Source organism: Somniosus microcephalus, chromosome 5 (genome assembly GCF_052327205.1).
Source record: "Somniosus microcephalus isolate GS21.2 chromosome 5, FLI_Smic_1.0, whole genome shotgun sequence".
NCBI lineage: Eukaryota > Metazoa > Chordata > Chondrichthyes > Squaliformes > Somniosidae > Somniosus > Somniosus microcephalus.
Window position 1 is genome coordinate 296,006,736 of NC_140991.1, and position 20,675 is coordinate 296,027,410.

The 20,675-nt window shown below is 45.4% G+C and overlaps 1 protein-coding gene across 1 annotated transcript in view; it reads right to left on the bottom strand.

Annotated features, from left to right (window-relative positions):
* LOC147117824 (sodium-dependent neutral amino acid transporter B(0)AT1-like) overlaps positions 1–20,675 on the bottom strand; it is a 79,413-nt gene that overhangs the window by 45,594 nt on the left and 13,144 nt on the right. The window contains exons 2-4 of the mRNA XM_085989172.1: positions 19,876–20,016; positions 9,921–10,058; positions 4,261–4,442 (exon numbers count right to left, since the gene is read on the bottom strand). Coding sequence (XP_085845298.1) covers positions 4,261–4,442; positions 9,921–10,058; positions 19,876–20,016 — 461 coding nt within the window. The remainder of the gene's footprint in view (positions 1–4,260; positions 4,443–9,920; positions 10,059–19,875; positions 20,017–20,675) is intronic.

Sequence of the window (20,675 nt, forward strand, 5' to 3'; positions counted from 1 at the left end):
TGGAAAAAGCAGGCGTAAGGCTTGCTTTTACCAGCGTAAGACTTTTAAAGAACAGAAAAATAATTTTTTTTCAAGAATTTATACATTTAAAAACCTGTGAAATAAGATAAGTTTATTTTTAGCCCCTTTAAAATATGTACATTTATTTTTCAAAAAGTTTAATTTTTGTTTTAAATATTTAATATTTATTTGAAGTGTACGTGTATTTTTGAGGTATTCCCATTCATATGTATGAGGATTCCATACACACAGAATCTGCATAAGTATGAATGGGGATCCCCTTCTTTCATTGGTTGGGCCGGCCCACGTGATCCTAGGGGCGCTTGCGAACCGCCTGCGTCCCTGGGATACGTGGGCCTCTACACAGGCCTACGCGTAGAGGCCCAGGAGCGCAAGTGTCCGAACCTCCGGGACCATCAGGTAAGTACGTAGATTTTTTGCTGGTCGGAGGCATTTGCCCGCGGGAAGCCTCCGACCGCAAATTCAGGGCCCTGATGATTTCGATCGCCTAAGGGGGGGGGGGCGCGGAGAGGAATTTTCCAGGTTTGTTCCCCCTATTGGCCTTGGGTTTTTACCTGTTCTTTTGCCTGCCCCAGGAGATGACATGGCTGCTGGTGGCTCAGGGGTGCTTAATCATGATGCAACACGTTGTGAAGGAATAGCCATGATTCAGAGAAATACACGATACCATGAACAGAATACTGATATTATTAATACATGGTATACTGGGTTTAAAAATCTAAAGCCTTGGAGACAAGCTGTAAACAGAATATAGGCTTCTGAGATAAAGATCAGTTGATAACAAAGTTGTAAACAAACTTTGAAATAGGAATTAGTTAAATATACTAAAACAATGAAAGATTGAAGCAAACCATTGGCGCTTCCGAAAGGTCTACGGTTTGCAACGAACACAATGAGAATGCCCAGTTTAAAGTGTGAAGAGCTAACACGTAAAACAGAAATACAAACATTAAAAGAGGCATGTGCCTTTGAAACATGACGTCAAGTAAAGAAACATCTGCTGGTCAAATAGTTTTATGTTAAACTTGGAAAACAGGAACAATAAGATGAATTATGCAACCAATTGAGATAGCTAGAAAACAAGTAAACACACAGTTAAAGTGGTTTTGATTTACATATTGTAAATATAATACCAACAAGCAGGCTTTGAAAATATGACTTCAATAGAGACACCAAGCAATTGCATTGTGTTTGTATTAAACTTGGATCACCACGGAGTCAAAATGTCTGCTAAAAACCAGTAAAGCCAATATTAAGAATTGAAAGAAAGCATTTTGTAAGAATGACATCAAACAAAAACCATAGCTGTCATTGTTTTTATGATGGTTTTTGAAACACTTAAAAAGGTAGAGAAAAAATTATGCATGCAATAGTTGAATTGACAGTAAGATAGAAAGCATTCGAAAGAGGTATCAATAAAGACAATTAGGTAACATCAGCAGAGAACATCAAAGAAGAAACCACTGCCAAAAGGGTATAAAAATAAGACCTTTTTAACAGAAAGTCAGAACTCGCTGAACGGGCAAAGTGTTTCTCAACTCTTCAGAGGCATCTCTGTAAGTCTTTAACTATGAGTCTCGGGAAGGCAAAGTGATTGATTTTGGTGGATGTTCTGGATTTAGAAATAAGTAAGAAATAAGAAAAGTAACAAAGTAAAGATTTGAGAATAAGGATCTCTGAGAAATAAGAAATGTAAGCTAACTGTATTTTGAATTGTTAATTTTGTGACTGATTCAACAGATGTTAACTGAATGTCGGCTCTTAAATAAAACTATATATTTTTAGAATTGTCTCAGAGAGAAATTCTGTATAAACTAGCGAACCCACAAATTCTGTACACTCTTTTGTAAGGAGTTGCAGAATTCTGGGGGGTATTCCACACCCTCATAATATCCGGAAGGTTACAGTCTAGTTCAACTTATTAAAAGTACTATCTGGAGGATGGTAACATTTCAGTCGTTCCGTTCCTTTAGGGAGAGATAGCTTGAACCTTTAGACCCATTTAAGCATCTTATGGAATTCGGCTATCTCTAACTTAAGTTGAAGGTGAACGTCTGGGGAATACGCCTGATTTGGGATAGCCCAAAAGGCCTAGGACTGTAATTATCCCTTCAACGTATCATGACTTGGTGGACCAGATGTTTTTTTTCTGCCTGTCATTTTTGGATATTCGTATCACTTAGAGTGACAATTTAAAAACATGGATGATTTTCCCCTCCCTACTCCACCAGCACTGAGACCAATTGCAACCCCCTTATCCGATAATTCAGCACACATTTGAGATCAAACATGGCCTTCCCGGTCTGTATGGCTCAACTACTTGCTCTATCAACTGAATGAGCCGTCAGTGAAGCCCATTAGATATGCGATTATAATGTCATTTTAACGCATCTCTTCTCCACTGAAGATGATCATGATTATGGTAAATAATAAGCCCAGCCAGCTGCTGTCAATTTCAACATGGTGTCTGTGGGCTGGGAGCAGTGGCACGTGCAACAGTGAAGCCGAACTGTTGCCTGCTGGTGAGATAGGACTGGGCTTAGCTGTGATATCCTTTGTATTCAAATAACCTGATGAGACTCACTGTCAAGGCTCAGACATGAATAATGCCTACTTGGGTGAGGAAAAAAAAGAATGACTAGTGCTAACAGAACCGTGGCCCAGCAAGGAGTCAACACCTTCAGTAGAGAAGGGGAGGAGAAAAACTGGACATTTCCCTTTTAAAACAAAATACCAGGGGCGTGATCTTGCCAGCCCCGGGGAGGTGGGTATGGAGGAAGGACTGCCGGGAAAATGGCAGAAATTGGGGGCGGGTGCCCATCCCGCCCCAACCCACCTCCGTGCCATCTTGCCAGGAGGTGGGTAGCCGACCCACGCTGGGTCCCGTCTCCTTGGAGGCGGGAAGGGGATTAGTGCCACTTATCTACCTGTTAACAGGTAGTTAACAGACAGATGAGAGGATTATCCCCAGTTTACCCACACAAGTGCGGGCTTCCCGAAGGCTGCGAACCCCACCAGGGTCAGCGAGGCGAGCAGTGGGTCTGCGGGGGTCGGAGGGGTGCAAATGTGCACTGTGAAGGTAAGTGATGGGTGCAAGTGTGGAGAGGTGAGTATGTGAGGTAAGTGGAAAGTGTTAGAAAAAGTTTGTTTCTTCCTGCAGGCTTCAAGAGTTGGGTATGCAGAGAGTCTCGCAACTCACTGGCAGAGATGACAGATGGCTGCTGCATTCTCCGATGCAACAACCATCTAATTTCTGCTAAAGAGTTTTGATGAGTCTTGAATTCAAGAACTCATCAAACTACAGAGAATGTCAGTGTTTGACAGCTTCACAGATTTGTTAAACGATGACAATTCATCTGTCAAAAATTTTTGACAGATGAAATGTCACACGCTAACGTTCTCTATAACCGGCTTTCCCTTAATTGGCCTGCGAAGCCCGCTGGGCGGGCTTAACAAGGTCAATCAAGGAAAAATAGCATGGGTTGGCCAGAAGTTGATGGAGGCGGGACTGAAACCCGACAAGTGGGAGTCCCGCCTCCAAAAGCTCCCCATTGACAAAATCCAGCTGTCACTGAGGGAGAAAGTAAGAAAGAAAGACTTACATTTATATAGCGCCTTTCACGACCACCGGACGTCTCAAAGCGCTTTGCAGCCAATTAAGTACTTTTGAAGTGTAGTAACTGTTGTAATGTGGGAAACGCGGCAGCCAATCTGCGCACAGCAAGCTCCCACAAACAACAATGTGATAATGACCAGATAGTCTGTTTTTGTTATGTTGGTTGAGGTTTAAACATTGGCCAGGACACTGGGGATAACTCCCCTGCTATTCTTCAAAATAGTGCCATGGGATCTTTTAAATCCACCTGAGAGAGCAGACAGGACCTTGGTCTAACGTCTCATCAGAAAGACGGCACCTCCGACAGTGCAGCATTCCCTCAGTACTGCACTGGGAGTGTCAGGGAGGGTGAGCCAAGCAGAATCTTTTGGTGGATATTGTATACAGCAGAACACAATGGTATTTGTATATTTTAATGATGCATCGTAATGCAAATTAAAACATTGCACTACACTTGTGGCTGAAAAGTACAAAATGAAATGGCACTAAATACTTTTCAGATGCAGCAATGACCCAATAAATGTTCCCCAAAGATCTCTCTGTGCATGAGGAAAAAGTTAAGTTGAATTACACAATGGAAATCTTACAGTTGCACAATAAGATATAATGACTTTGTACACTACCTTGCCAGTTGTTTCAATGCCTCTGATTGTGCATACATACAGCACAGCCCAAGCACATATAAGGCTGAGTAACAGCCACCACTGGATGCTACCTGATTCCTCGATACCGGTTGAAATGTTTAAAGTTTCTCTGTACCAATAATAATCCACTGGAGAGCTCTCGGCACATTCAACCACATATCCTATCAACACATAAATAAAAATAGTAGAGAAAGATATTATTCATGAGGTGAGAATACTGCAATAAGGAGCCTGCGCAATAAAATTCTAACCTGTCCAACCAGCCAGCACACAGACTCTCTCCATCAGACTCTCTCTTTAGTGCTAATTTGTATCAAGCTGCAGGCAATTTTTTGTTGTGGATTGATGCCCATTGGGAAACTTGCTTGAGACTGGTCAAACTCATTTCATTACAGCCAGCAGATAGAGGAGACTTTCATCCCATCAGTTTTGACTGGATTTGAACCCAGGTCCTGAAGGCAAAAGGGTAGTGGGCAAACATAAGAACATAAGAAATAGGAGCAGGAGTCGGCCACACGGCCCCTCGAGCCTGCTCCGCCATTCAATGAGATCGTGGCTGATCTTCGACCTCAACTCCACTTTCCCGTCCTATCCCCATATCCCTTCATTCCCCGAGAGTCCAAAAATCTATCAATCTCAGTCTCGAATATACTCAATGACTCAGCATCCACAGCCCTCTGGGGCAGAGAATGCCAAAGATTAAATGTTCTGGACTGAACTTTTACCACTTACAAAATTTAAATTATCCCAGTAACAGAGTGAATTTATCTAGTGTGCAGCTGAGCCAGAGGATCTACACAGTATGTACAGTATAGAAACAGGCCATTCGGCCCAACAGGTCGATACCGGTGTTTATGCTCCACACGAGCCTCCTCCCACCCTTCTTCATCTAACCCCATCAATGGATCGTTCTATTCCTTTCTCCCTCATGTGTTTATCTAGCTTCCCCTTAAATGCATCCCAGCTAGTCGCCTCAACTACTGCATGTGGTAGCGAGTTCCACATTCGAACCACTCTCTCTGTAAAGATGTTTCTCCTGAATTCCCTACTGGATTTATTAGTGACTATCTTATAATTATAGCCCCTAGTTCTGGTTTCCCTGCAAGTGGAAACATCTTCTCTACGTCTACCTGAGCAAACCCTTTCAGAATCTTAAAGATCTTGAGCAGGTCACCGCTCTGTCTTCTCTTTTCTTTACCTGGTCTGTGTGAAGGGGCGCTAACAGGGCGGAAAGCAACTAACGCCCGGGTGTGGCGCCGCCCATGCCTCCCGCGAAATTCAGCGGGAGGTTAGCGGCGGCACTGCGTCGCCGGCGATGACGTCATCACCGTGCACAGCACCCCACTCGCGCCCCGGCCGCGATCTTCGGGAGCGCCCCCTGACTTACCACCAGACGCTATGTCTGACAAGGTCGGGGGAGGCCTACCTGCCCCGGGGAGGCGCTAGTTAAAGGCGAGGTGTGGGGCGGCCATTTTCTTTGCTGGCTGCCTGCCAGCACCTTCCTGCGCTCCCCCCCCCAGCGGAGTGCCAGCTGCGCTCCAAGAGCCCGGCACTTCTCTTGAGTGCCGGGCTCTTTTGCCGGCACTTCCGATCCCCGGGGGCCCAGCTGGGCCCCGGGTCGCGCTGCGCAAGACCCTTCTCCTTTAAGAAGGGGAGGAAGGCCTGCAATACCGCGGCGCGATACTGACTTGCAGCACCCCAGGAGGGATGTGGGGTGCTTCCAGTAGCGCCCCACTTCCCTCTTGGGGCGCAACCACTCAAGTTCCGATGCGGGGGTGCTAATTTTTCCAGAGCACTACTCAATTTTTAGCTCTATGACTCTAAATACATTTCCTTTCCCCACATTAATATTAAGAATAATATTCCTTAGTACTGAGATTATAATTTAAGTAAAATACATTTCTTTATTTTTCTAAATTTAATTGTTTTCAACTTCCCCTGCTTTGCTATGCTCAGGATTCAGATACTTAGCTTTGTCGTTACATTGAGGCTGAATGAGATGGTTCACTTTACTAGCATAACAAAACCTTATTTCACTGAAAGCAGCAGAGGAAAAAATGAAGTGTAGAGCCTAGAGTTCCCTTTTAACATGTTAAATCCTTGCTGCATTTTATAGGCATTGTGGTCTCAAGTGAAAGACCATGGGCTGGATTTTCATGGGGAAGGCGGGTTGGGGGCGGGGCGGGGGAGGCTCCAATGCGGGCGGGAAATCCGGGAGGACGGGAAGATTGTGGCTATCGAGGGACCTGGGGGGGGGGGGGTGGACAGGGAAGAAAAGATAGCAGCCATTGAGGGACCTGGGGTGGGGGCGGAAGAAGATCGTGGCCATCAAGCCATTGAGGGACCTGGGGTGGGGGGGGTGGGGAAGAAGATCATGGCCATCGAGGGACTGGGGGGGGGAGAGGGGGAGGGGGATGAAGATCGTGGCCATTGAGGGACTGAGGGAGAGGGAGAGGGGGAGGGGGATGAAGATCATGGCCACTGAGGGAGAGGGGGAGGGGGATGAAGGTCGTGGCCATTGAGGGACTGAGGGGGGTGGGGGGGGCGAAGAAGATCATGGCCATCGAGGGATCTGGGGGATGGAGGAGGAAGAAAAGATCGCAGCCATTGAGGGACCGGGTGGGGAGGGAAGAGCGAGGGCGGACACCAGAGGATCGTGGTCAACCTCAGGATGATCAATTGGGGTGGGGGGGGGGGTGGGGAGGTGGGGGAGTCCGGGAAGGTGATCGGAGGCCTCGTGAGGGGGTTCTCCGATCGTGGGGGGTGGGTTAGGCAGGGACCCTGGATCCAGGAGGTAGGTATGAAGGCACTTCCCTCCTGGATTGAGCAGTCCCTGCCTTGCTCTAACTGCTGGGTTTTACGAATTGTGTAAAACCCGTCCACATGCAGTTAAAAACAAAATGGAGGCTAAAGAAGAGGCTTCCAGCCTCATTATAATATTTAAATTGACATCCTGCCTCCTGGGAGTGGGTTGGCTGCCTGCCCCCATCCCGCCTCCGTTAAAACCGGAAGTGGGTGGGAATCCCATTTTTAACATACTCCAAACCCACCCATATTTTTAGGTTAAAATTGCCTCCCCCCCCGCTATGTTGCCCGCATCTAATACTATAATATCAACCTTGGATCAATGGTCGCACTCTTGCCTGTGGTTATAAGTATTGTGGGCTCAAGCCCCAGAGTCTTTAGCACATAATCTAGACTGACACATCAGTGCAGTACCGAGGGAGTGCTGCACTGTCGGAGGTGTCGTCTTCTGGCTCAGACACTGAACTGAGGCCCTGCCTTCCTGCTCAGGAGGACATAAAAGATCCCTTGGCACTATTTGAAGAAGGGTGTTATTCTAACTAACATTTATCCCTCAATATTTAAAAAATCAGATTATTTTGTCGTTTAGCTCACTGCTATTTATTAGCCCTTGTAATGCCCAAATTGGCTGTAGTGGTTTTTTTAATTCATTCTGGGGATATGGGTGTCGCAAGCAAGGCCAGCATTTATTGCTCATTCCTAGTTGCCCTTGAGAAGGTGGTGGTGAGCCTTCTTCTTGAACCGCTGCAGTCCGTGTAGTGACGGTACTCCCCACAGTTAGGTAGGAAGTTCCAGGATTTTGACCCATTGAAGGAACAAAGATATATGTCCAAGTCCAAGTGGTGAATCTTTGGAATTCTTTACCCCAGAGGGCTGTGGAGGCTCAGTCATTGGGTATATTCAAAACAGAAGTCGATAGATTTCTGACTAGTAAAGGCATCAAGGGATATGGCGATAGGGCCGGTGAATGGAGTTGAGGCAGAAGATCAGCCATGATCTCATTGAATGGCGGAGCAGGCTCGAGGGGCTGAATGGCCTACTCCTGCTCCTATTTCTTATGTTCTTATGTTCTTATGTGGGTGACTTGCAGGTACACTGGTGGTGGAGGGAGTGGATGTTTAAAGTGGTGGATGGGGTGCCAATCAAGTGGGCTGCTTTGTCCTGGATGGTGTTGAGCTTCTTGAGTGTTGTTGTAGCTGCACTCATCCAGGCAAGTGAAGAGTATTCCATCACGCCCCTTACTTGTGCCTTGTAGATGGTGGAGAGGCTTTGGGGAGTCACTCGCCACAGAATACCTAGCCTCTGACCCGCTCTAACATTTACGTGGCTGGTCCAGTTGAGTATCTGATCGATGGTAAACTCAGGATGTTGCTGGTGGGGGGATTTGGCGATGGTAATGCCATTGAATGTTAAGGGGAGATGGTCATTGCCTGGCACTTGTGTGGCACGAATGTTACTTGCCACTTATCAGCCCAAGCCTGGATGTTGCCCAGATCTTGTTGCATGCTTCCTACATTACAACAGTGACTACATTTCAAAAGTAATTTATTGACTGTGAAGTGCTTTGCGATGTCAATAGTGCTTTATGAATGGAATTTTTTTTAATGGAAAACAGTCGAAGGTAGGCAGTAGTCATCTAAAGTTTCATATGGCTCATGGTTGGAGTTAGCATGACTGGTATTGGTGAGCTCTGATGTGGGCACCAAGATCCCAGAGGTGGTGAAGGATCAAATTTCTACTCCAACACTGGTGCTGGGAAGGTAAAATAACCTGTGCTTGAAATGGGAGATGTTCTGTTATGCAGGAACCAGCTAGCAGCAGGAATTAGCTAGAAAGGAGAAACTAGAAGAGTCAGAGGAGTAAGGCAGAGCCTGTCTCATAAAGACAATTTCTTTTTCTAAATTTCGGACTCCGCTAATTACTCTGCTCAAACAGAATAAATACCCTGACCCGATTCATTGCACAGGCGTTCAGGAACCTTCAATCTTTAAATACCCACTCTGCTGCCCATAGCAGTATTTCAACAATGGAATGCACCAGTGATCCCTGTGTCAAATGTTGCCAGGACACAAATTAGGTAAACTATGCCATATGACATAGGATCATAAAATGAGACAGCACAGAAAGAGGCCACTTGGTCCACTGTGCCTGTGTCGGCTCTTGGAGCTCCCAATTAGTGCCAGTCCCCAGCTCTTTCCCCATAGCCCGGTAAATCTTTTCCCTTCAAGTATTTATCCAATTCCCTTTTGAAAGTTGCTATTGAATCTGCTTCCACCGCCCTTTCAGGCAGCGCATTCCAGATCACAACATGCTGCGTAAAGACATATTTCTGTTATTTGCGCAGGATTTGACTATGTTTGCCCATATTTGGGCAGATAAATTCTTACAGTGGGGATAAACAGATTTTTGAACAATAAGGGAGTGAAGGGTTTATGGGGAGCGGGCAGGGAAATGGAACTGAGCCCAAGATCAGATCAGCCATGATCTCATTAAATGGCGGAGCAGGCTCGAGGGTGCCAAATGACCAGCTCCTGCTCCTATTTCTTATGTTCTTATGTTCTTAACCCCCCGCCCCTCCCACCCGTCACTATTGATGGGAAATCCTGGAAGTGGCTGAGACAAGCGCAGAGCTAGCTGTTTCTTCCACTACATCCGCTGCCCAGAATTACATTATTCTGCCGACAACATGCACTTAACATTTTGGCAACTATCTGTTCTGATTCTGTCTGGATTTCATAATTTGAAGTCCTGTTATTTTTCACTGATCCTTATGGATAAAGTCCTGCACTTGAGAACAGAAAGAAATTTTGCAAAAATACAACATAATTCAATACCTGTATTATTGGCTGTCAGTGGACAAGTGCTCCAGGGTAGAGGCTCTTGGAATGAATTAAAGATGTACCACATAACCAAGGCAATTATACTGTTGTAATATAAGCCAACCAGGAATGAAACCAGCATTGATGCTATACCTAAGGAAATGAGAGTCAATATGAATGTTATGAATCTACCAGAGTAAAGAGACAGCAATTGTATTAGTTGCTTCAGCATAGGAAATTATTCTGAAGAATGGATAATGCACAGTATAACATAATTGTACTAATAAATTATTATTGTCCATGATGAATTGTGTGCTGATACATTTACAAATATTGATTAAACTGCCTTTATAGAATAAGACTAGCGTTTGTGGTTAACAGGATTGCAAATATTGCTTTATGTAGTGCTGAGTGTTTGGCTTCAGATTCAGAAACTGGATTTTTTCTGATGATTCCAGTTAACTGAGAAAATCAAAAGCTCAGATGAAAATTTGGCTTTTCATAATCTGAACTGCATCTCAAAGATCAATGCCTATCTTGGATGTTCCCCCTTACTTCAGGGACTGGCAATTGCCGAGCATTATATTGTACTGCTCTATCATACGTATCATGTGATGGCGAAGGTTGGGTACCTAAAGTGTGATGGACACAGGGGTGTGCGAGATGTAAGATTTTTATGCATATGCATACAGCTAGGCCTTGAAACTTTGTTGGGGGAATACGAGTGTATAAGTGCTTAACGTGTTCATCTGAAATTCCTCTCTCTGCTATTTTAGGAGAGGAATTATTCTAAACAGGTTAACAACTCTGCAAAAGTAGAGGACCAAGGAATTTCAGGTGAGTGCATCAAGTGGTTGTATTAATCAGCAGTGTAAATTAATTGATATTATTATTCTGAGCTTTAGTTAAAAATGATAATAGAATGACAATATTTTGGCAATATTGCAAAAACTAAATTTTCTTAACATATTTTCCGACTATGCAGTACTATATAGTTCAGGCTATGGCCAATGTTCCCTCTAAATTTTCTTTGTACTGGGCGGGCTACAAACTTCTCTGAGCACTACTTATTTGTCCATGGGCAGTACATTTACATCACAGTTATCAACTGACAAAGCTGCGAGTGGCCTGTTTATTTCAATGCGTGTTACGTTCCAGGTTGTTGCGCGGCCTCACACGCGCGCACTTTCGAGAGAACATTGGTTGTGACACACTTCCTTACAACTCGAAACAGCAGCTTCAATCAGTGCTTACACTTTTTTTAAACAACACTTCTTTCCAAATTCAAATTCAGGTACGACCTCAGTGCAAGAGTGCCTGGAGCAAGGAGACATGTGGCTGTGCATGGCTGGAAAGTAGAGCGAAGGGCCATTTTAAAACACAGCCCATTTTCAGATATGACACTGAACCTTACTGCTGCAATCCTAGCCCAAAAAATGTCACCAGAACGTTACATCCTGAAAACCACCATTCATCGTAACTGTCTGCCTGAGCCCGGCCTACCACTTGTAAATGGGGTGTTAGGCCAGGCCAAGCAATCCCCACAGTTTCTCCAAATTAGCACCCCTTACCTGACCATGGGAAACCATGACCGAGATTTTGCTCACCTCGGCAGGTCTGGTGCTGCTGGCTCGATCCCGCTCTGGAAAATGAACTTACCTCAATGGGGCTTGTTAAGCCCGCCCAGCGTGTCTCCCCGCCCAATTAGATGCAGCAGGTCTGGTGATGTTATTCATGATGCATCTTGAGACGGCTTCCTTAAAGGGACCAGGGTCACCTTGCTTTTGACGTTTGTGCTGTCAGTGTTTTGCAGCATTGAAGTGCTGCAAACACTGACAATCACTGCAGAGAGCTGCAGGGCTGCACCCAGACTCTCCCATGACTCCCTCCATATGCTTATGGAGGGAGTCACAGTGAAGTGGATTTTTAGAAATCATACTTAGGAGAAGTAGGGCATCATGGGTAAGGAAAAATGGCCAAGGCACTTCTGCCTGACAACAGCAGGCGAAATGCATTTAAACTTTGCACACAGGACCAAAAGGGACCGAAGATGATTGAACAATAACAGGTCAAAGGGCTCACTTGATTGATACTGGCCATTGGGAGATAAGGCAAGTCACAAGATGAGCACCTAGTGGTTCCATTGTATAAACTTTTGATATAATTTAAAGAAAGGTCACGCGAAAGTATGACTCAAGTCACAAGATGAGCACCTAGTGGTTCCATTGTATAAACTTTTGATATAATTTAAAGAAAGGTCATGCGAAAGTATGACTCATTGTGGTTTGGAGACTTAAATACTGAGATTTGTAAGCGATCGAAGAGACAGCCAGGAAAAGAGCTGCGGAGCTCTAAGTTGTCTCCCTGATCAGCCCCCATAGGTACCTTTTGTTTGTCTGTAACTATTTGTCTGTCAAAACTGTTCGTTGTTGTGTGGGAGACTGTTGGACTATTTGAATCTTAATAAACTGCTTGACTCTTTACCCTTGACAGGCTAGTGTGTGAAATTTATTGAAGTAATATTTTTCGCCACAACATTTGGCGTAGTCAGCAGGATACATCGAAACGTAGATGGACAGTGACCAAGAGGACACGAGCGGGTGAGTAGATTTGGAATACCACCTGGAATATTATGTGATTCAGGCAGCCACCTGTCTGTCTACGGAGCGAGTATCCGAATCATGCAGAGCCGGTAAAAGAGACACACCTAGACTTAGAGTGAGTATGGTCTTAATTTACGCGTAAATTATCGTATTGGAAGGGACATTGTCGTTGTGATAAAAGATGGTAGATAAACTGTGTGACTTTTGAGTCCAGTCTTTTGTTTCTCATAATTGAGAATATTAGGAGGAATATTTTTGGAGACAGGATTTAAGTGGTGTGTAAGAGAAACGAGTGTCCCCGTCACTTCAATTGTCATAAATTATCTCAATCGCCTAGCTTGAGCCGGAATTAAGAGGGCAAATGCCCCACGTGATGGCCAAGGTTTAATAGGTCGAAGGGAACACCGAGAGGACAAGGTGACAGCGGAAACCTGTGTGAATGTGTGATACGCATGAACTGGTGTGAGAATTGAGGGATGATCCCATCGCGATAAATAAGTGGTGGAATAGAAGTAGGCCCGCGTGAAGAAACTCATTCACAGAGGAAGCGAGGGAAGGTCAGATCACATAATGGCGTCGGGGAAAGACCTTGAATGGGGGCCAGAAGGGTCTCTTAGTAGGTTCTATGCAGACGGCCAGAAGGGCTCAATAGACAAAATGAATAAAGATGGGTGGGATCCCTCGGCTGTCCCCAAGGAGCAAAAGAATTGGTGGGAGAAACAGAAACAGAAGGCGGCAAAGAAAGCTGGAGTACTTTTAGTATATCAGTTATGTGTGTTACAAGGTAAAACCGAACATTTAGTAGAAAAAAGTAAGACGAGCCGAGTAAAATCATAAATACCGAGTGATCGACACGGACAAGGGTGCTTAATTATCTCAAACACCTAGCGGACAGAGCCGGAATTAAGAGGACGTAAGTCCCACGTGAAGGCCAGAAAGCAAGGACGTAGAGAACATACGTTAATCACAGGATCGTGATCCCGGGATTGGGATAGGGTTTAAGTCACGTGGAAAGGCCAAACGGACATTAACTCAAGTAGAAGTTGTATGTAACCGGGGAAGGTTAGGTGGAGAAGCCGAACGGACATAAACGCAAGTAGAAGTTGTATGTAAAGCCGGGGAAGGTCAGACCACAAGATGGCGTCGGGGAAAGGATTAGACTGGGGTGAGGAAGAAACCCTTACTAGATTCTATGCAGATGACCGGAAGGGCTTAATCGACAAAATGTTAAAAGACGGATGGGACCCAAATCAGGACCCCGCCGTTCAAAAGGCTTGGTGGCAAAAAAAGGAAAACAAACGTACCCAAAAGGCCAGTGTAATAATAGTACGACAGCTTTTACAGTGTACCCTCAAACTGAAACCAAAGATAGGTGAATTAAAAACAGCTGGAGCAGAAATTTAAAAAAACTAAGAGAACTTCAGGAGAGTCAGAGCGAGAAGGGACTCTTTGGTCCCCGATTATGTACACCTACCGCTCTACCACCTCCTCCATATATTGAAACGGAGGAAGGAGAGGATGATATAGTGAGGAGGAAGAAGGCCTCGCCATTGCACCTTTGACGGTGACACAAGGAGCACAGGCAGCAAATAACAAACATAGATATAAGGCATTCAGTCCTCTAGAAAAACAGGAGATCCCGAGATCTCTGGGCAACCTGAAGCCCCGAAGTAAAAATATTTAAAACGCAGATATAAGATGCACTAGGATATCTCAGCCCAATTGGGGATTAATTATGTTAATAAAACCGAAGCCAGGGAAGAAGCAGTAAGTGGTATAATAACTGAGGAGGACATTAATATAGTAAAATTGCACAGGGATGTATGGGATGTGGAGAAGAAAAAATGGGAAAGGTGGGGAGCTGCGCCAGACCAGGACTCCATAGGGAGAAAGGATGGAAGGGTGGCGGCCCCCACATGTATACGAAAAACACTCATGGAATTACATCAGGCATTAGCCATGCAGGGCGAAATGCCATGATCAGTAGGTCTCTAGGGATTGGTGGTGGCCAGGCTCGGGACGAGACATTGCTAAATATTGTCAGCATTGCATTACATGTGCCCAACATAATCCAGGAAAGGCCATTAAAATAAGAATGGCCCATCAACCACGGCCGCAAGGGCTGTGGGAGAATATCCAAATTGATTTTACGGGACCACTGCCAAACCCTCGAGGAAGAAAGTACTGTCTAGTGATAATAGATTTGTTCACCCGGTGGGTGGAAGCATTTGCCACCCGAAACAACACCGCAACCACAGTAGCCCGAATTTTAGCCGAGGAGGCGATTCCCCGCTGGGGCATCCCCACTCAAATAGACTCCGATCAGGGAACCCATTTCACAGGACAGGTGATGAAAGTACTATGCACTATATTGGGCATTAAACAAAAAATTTCACATCCCCTACCACCCGCAGAGTTCGGGAATGGTAGAACGGATGAATTGGACAATAAAGACAGCCTTGTCAAAAGCCATCCAAGAAACCGGACAGGCTTGGGCTGAACTACTACCTGCTACCCTGATGAGACAAAGGGCAACCCCTAACCGGACAACAGGATTAACTCCGTGTGAACTTATGACTGGTCGGGCAATGCGACTGCCCGAAAGTATAATTACAGGAGGGTCCGATGTGGACCCACCACGGGATCAAATATAAAGATATGAATAGTGTAGGGCAATGGAAACACTGGTCACAATTACGGCAGCACGGGAATAGAAATGGATTACCCAGAGGTTATACCATATGCGGAGAGTGAGGATTGGCGGATGCGTTATCAGACCTGGGAACAGGAGCCATGGCTGGTACTCTTAGTGGGAGTACTTGTAGTGGCAATAATAAATGGGGTAGTGTACCGCTTTTGGTACATATGGAAGAGCTCTCATAAATGGCGAGCGGAATAAAGACCGCCACATGCTGCGGTGGAATTAGTAAGAATGGAATATTAATAAGGCTGGTGACAACCAGTCCCCTTCTATTTTGCAGGAACAATAAGCTCGTAGAACAATGGAGTGAATCATCGTGTGCACCCTCTTCGGAGCATTATGGCAGGAAAGGGGAGTGTTGGGTGAATGTCCATCAGGAAGCGTAAAATGCATTGATTCCGGATCCTCTGGGTCGTCGTGTAATGGAACAACCGATGAACTGCCATCGGTAAAATTTGGGTCGAGTATGAAATTGGGGGAAACAGTTGTTTGTGTAAACAGCACCCGGTGTACGAAAAATATGAGACTACGCCAACTATAAAAGCGCCTCCACCAACAACCCGCAGACAACTACCACCACCCCATTAACTTGCCCAATGATGGAGGATGGGACAAATGGGGGATTGGTAATAAAAAAAGACGCAAGACGAAGTGTATTTTAACATATTGTATAGAGTTATTAAGCTTGCCATTAATGTGAGTACTCTTGAAATTCCCACACTGTGCAGCAATCATACAAAACAATTGTGGGATTCCCTGTGGACAAGACAACTAGAAGGTCCACAGGGAGAGTCCATCTTACAGCAACATAAAAAGAGGGGGGTCGTAGAAATGGTCGGGGCAGGGTATGCGGCAGGGTTAGCAATAGTTACATAGAAGGAGTAAGTGAAGGAGTAGAAGTATCACAAGCAAAAATAAAGGGGTTATTGAAACAAGCCACTGAAAATAGTAGACAAATGGCATTGGCAGGAGGACAAACTGCAAAACAATTGCTGGGAGTGGAAGAGATAGTAGCTCCCCACGCAAAAACAATTAAATGGACAGATCCCTGATTGGATTACAAATGAGGACATGGAACCTTGGATTGGCACAAACAAAAGCCTATGCAAAGGGCGTAAAATGGGAGGAGTATATAGGGCAGGCAATTGCCTGACCCCGCAGACTAAGGTGATTGGTTTTGTACTAGCCATTCCCCAACTTCCAGAAGAAGGACAACCCCTATATGAGGTGAATAATATAGGAGAAATACAGAGGGAAAATTGGGTGACATATTATGATGTTCCTACCAAGGCAATATGGGAAAGGGATGAAGACAACACACAGAAGAATAGAACCTTAAGGGGGAGTGATAACGAACGGGTGCCACCACAAGGAAAGGACGTGGGTGTGCACCCCCCCCCCCCCACCAATTGCACCCTTGAAATACACCCAAGGAGGATACACCAAACAAGGGTAGCACCGGGCGACAACGGGACAGTTTGTGTCACAACGACTGAACAAAAATATGGATACCAAGATCTGACCTGTCCCAGTTCCCAGCCAAACTTTTGTTTTCACCCAAAGGTGCCAATGCAGATAGGACATCAATACATACACCCGCCAAGACCCCAAGAAGAGGAAAGTTTCTCCCTTAACAACATTAAACCCAATGAAAAAAAAAGAATTGGGACTTATGTTATCCCAGAACCAGAAGCTATCCCTAAATTATGGGAACAAGAAAAGTGGACAGAAAGAAACAAAGGAAATTATGAAACATTATCACAAAATAGAGCAAGACCTAAACCAACAAAGTAAAGACATCAATAAAACTTTAGCTGAAACCCCCTTGTATAATAGAATCTGGAACTGGGGATTAAATGTGAGCGTACACCCGTGGATACGAATCATATCACACGTATTGGTAGTAGCCCAACCGATCTTAGCTCTGGGATTTGCTTTTATGTTTTGCTCCTCCTGCAGGAAATGCCGAACGAAACGCCGTGCTCGGCAGATAGTATAGGCACTTGAGGAAAGGAAGAGGTTGATGAGCACTGAGATTTAACCACTGGCATCAGATACCTATTCCTCCCTAACCTATCGACTGATCACCGAACAAGGGGCGGGATGAATTGGTATAATTTAATATAGGGTGGTCTCATGGGCTGGGGTAGCCCAGGACCAAAGGGGGGTTTGAAGTGGATTTTTAGAAATCATACTTAGGAGAAGCAGGGCATCATGGGTAAGGATAAATGGCCAAGGCACTTCTGCATGACAACAGCAGGCGAAATGCATTTAAACTTTGCACACAGGACCAAAAGGGACCTAAGATGATTGAACAATAACAGGTCAAAGGGCTCACTTGATTGATACTGGCCATTGGGAGATAAGGCAAGTCACAAGATGAGCACCTAGTGGTTCCATTGTATAAACTTTTGATATAATTTAAAGAAAGGTCATGCGAAAGTATGACTCATTGTGGTTTGGAGACTTAAATACTGAGATTTGTAAGCGATCGAAGAGACAGCCAGGAAAAGAGCTGCGGAGCTCTAAGTTGTCTCCCTGATCAGCCCCCATAGGTACCTTTTGTTTGTCTGTAACTATTTGTCTGTCAAAACTGTTCATTGTTGTGTGGGAGACTGTTGGACTATTTGAATCTTAATAAACTGCTTGACTCTTTACCCTTGACAGGCTAGTGTGTGAAATTTATTGAAGTAATATTTTTCGCCACAGCACACAGGGAGGTCGTCTTCCCATCACATGGGGGGGAAAAGACCTCCGCAGGAGACCAACACAGCCTGGTTGCACATTGCAGAGGAGGGCGATGTAAGAAAACTGCTAGGCACTTGGTCTGAGTATTAAACAAGGCTTTAATCAACTGTTTTTCAACATGGAGATCTAGTTGTGTCCTTCACTAGTTCCTGTTAAAGAATGTCCTGAGCAAGCTGGGCCCATGCCCAAGTATTTATACTCTCCCTGGACAGCGCCACCAGCAGGCCGCCCAGTATCATTTCATAAGTCATTTCCACGTGAATGACAAGATTCATGTCAGAGGGCACGAGCAGGGATGTGGTCAGGAGGACCTGGGTGCAGTGCCGCAAATGTTTCAATGATCTCGGTAAATCACAAAACTTTAGTACAAAGCCACACTCAACCTCATCCTGCTGTGCCTCTCATCACATCCCCATCACTCTGCCTTCCCTACCCTACTCCTGCACATCCTTACTCACACCCACTTACCTTGCACCTCCACCCATCCTACCTACATTATCACTTCCCCATCACACTGGCCACCCCTCACACTCACCCTCATCCTAGTGCAATCATAACTAACAACACACAAGGATAGCCACTTGGGCGTTTGATCCAATGTTCATGTAAAGTTTCTGTTAATGTGGTGTCAAACATTGAAACCTTTATTTTCAACACTTTGCATTCTTGGACAGATTTGTGTGCACCTTTGGAAGTGGCTTAGTGAGTTGCAGTGAATGGTGAGACATGAGGGTACCCCCCCCCCACACACAATGGTGATGAGTGTGAAAGGAATGGCTTGGACATTGTAAGGATACTTTATGGTGTTGGTGTGGGGTGGTGCCAGCCTGGTGCATCATGTGGCAGCCAGGGTGTACAGCGACAAGTGAAGTAAATCTGGCCATGATGAGGCCATCCCTGGCCTCCTGGGCAGCAATGTGCTCGGGAGCTGATGCCCTCTGCCCTGTGCAGCATCTGGTGATTGCGGTGAAGGTTGGTGTTGTTGTTGGTGCTGCTGGTGTTGGGGCTGATCGTTGTCGGATTCTGAGGACCAAGGTGAGACAGTATAAAGGGCACCCACGCTGATGGAATAGAAGGCAGATGAAGTAGAGATGACAGAAGCATTCTGTCAATGGTGAGAGTTCTTCCAATGAGGTGAGAGTGGATGGAGAGTGGAAAGTGGAAAGCCTGCAGAATCTCTGCTGGAAATGGACTGAGAAAAGTGGCTGAGAAAAGTAATGATCTGTCAGGTGGGAGCTTTTACTGTACATTTGAAGCAGTCAAGTAATCAGCTGGAGCAATGGCCACTGAACTCCCACCTCAGGTTGACAGACGTGGTCCCTGAGCAGCGTGGACCATGTGGCCATGAAGTTAAAGTGAAAAAGCAAGTTAAAAAGCCTGTTAAGCATCTGTCAACTAGATACTAATGATTTCAATTGGGTCCCCCGCCACTGCTGGTCGGGTCTGCTCATTGGGAAAGGCACGTTGCGGTGGGTTGACAGTGGGGCCCCAATCCACTGTCAAAAAAAAACATTTTCCCACCCGCCCCGTCACCGATCCCGCCCACTAACCCCCCGCAAAGTCTCGGCCAATGCCACTATAACAGTGACGGTAGGAGCAGCACAGTATCCCTGAGACGGATACCGCATAGAGGAGGCTGTCGTTGAGCAACGTTATTGCAGGTTTCTGTCTGCATCCTTCTTGTCGTTATCTGTGCCAATAACCGCTTCACAGATTTGTCAGAGAATCTGGGGGCTCTTACCACTGACGACACCCTCCTCCTGTTTCTAGACTGTTTTTTTTTTGCTTCTGGATATACAGGGTATGTGGAAAAATGGTCAAAGAGCTACAGGCAAATTACAGGGAAAATCTGCATTTTGAAAAGCCTGATCATTGCAATCAGATTGTTGCATTTGCAATTTCAACTCTGGTAACTTACCCACTCCTTTCAAGTAAGGGTGAATAGAACTCCAGACCCCCACACTGCCTTTCCGCAGACGCTGCCCAATGGCAAACTCAAGATGCAACAGTGGGACACCCTCGAGCACCAGTAGGATGAGAAACGGGATCATGAATGCACCTGGAAAAGAGGAACAATGTATTGAGACAACAATGGAAAATGTAACTGTTCACCTCCCCCCTCTTCAACAATGTTTGCGCGCATCAAGGATGCTTAGTGCTGGGGAATGGAACACTTTCCATTTCAGGTACCCAGTGTCAGCATCAAGCACTTCCACATCAGGTGTAACGCCGTTACTCTGCCCCAGCAATGTGCCTTAGCCTTACCCTCGGAAGAACACCCCTAATACACCACAGTGGCATGATTTCCATTTCCCACACTAATCATCCTAGGAAAGGAAAATTGCTAGTTAGAGCCAAGTTAGGTGCAGTTTGGTACTGTATGCCCATGCCCTCATGAACTGGTTTGAGACTGACCAAACTGATTCCACGTAGAACCCTTACAGCCAGCAGACAAAGAGGACGTTCAGTCCATTAGTCTAGGTTGAATTTTGAACCAAAATCCCAGAGTTGAAAGGTCAGCGTTTAACCCACTGTGCTATCCAGGTCCCATCATAGCTCATTTTGACATGGGGTGAGTCAAGTGGTAAAAACACAGATGCTGCTCAAATTTACAATTATGGCAAAACAGTTTGGATTGCAATTTTCATTTATAATTCATCCGTTGATATATTCGTCAACAAAATAGGTAGACATTGTTTCAGTAATAACGTTTTGTTG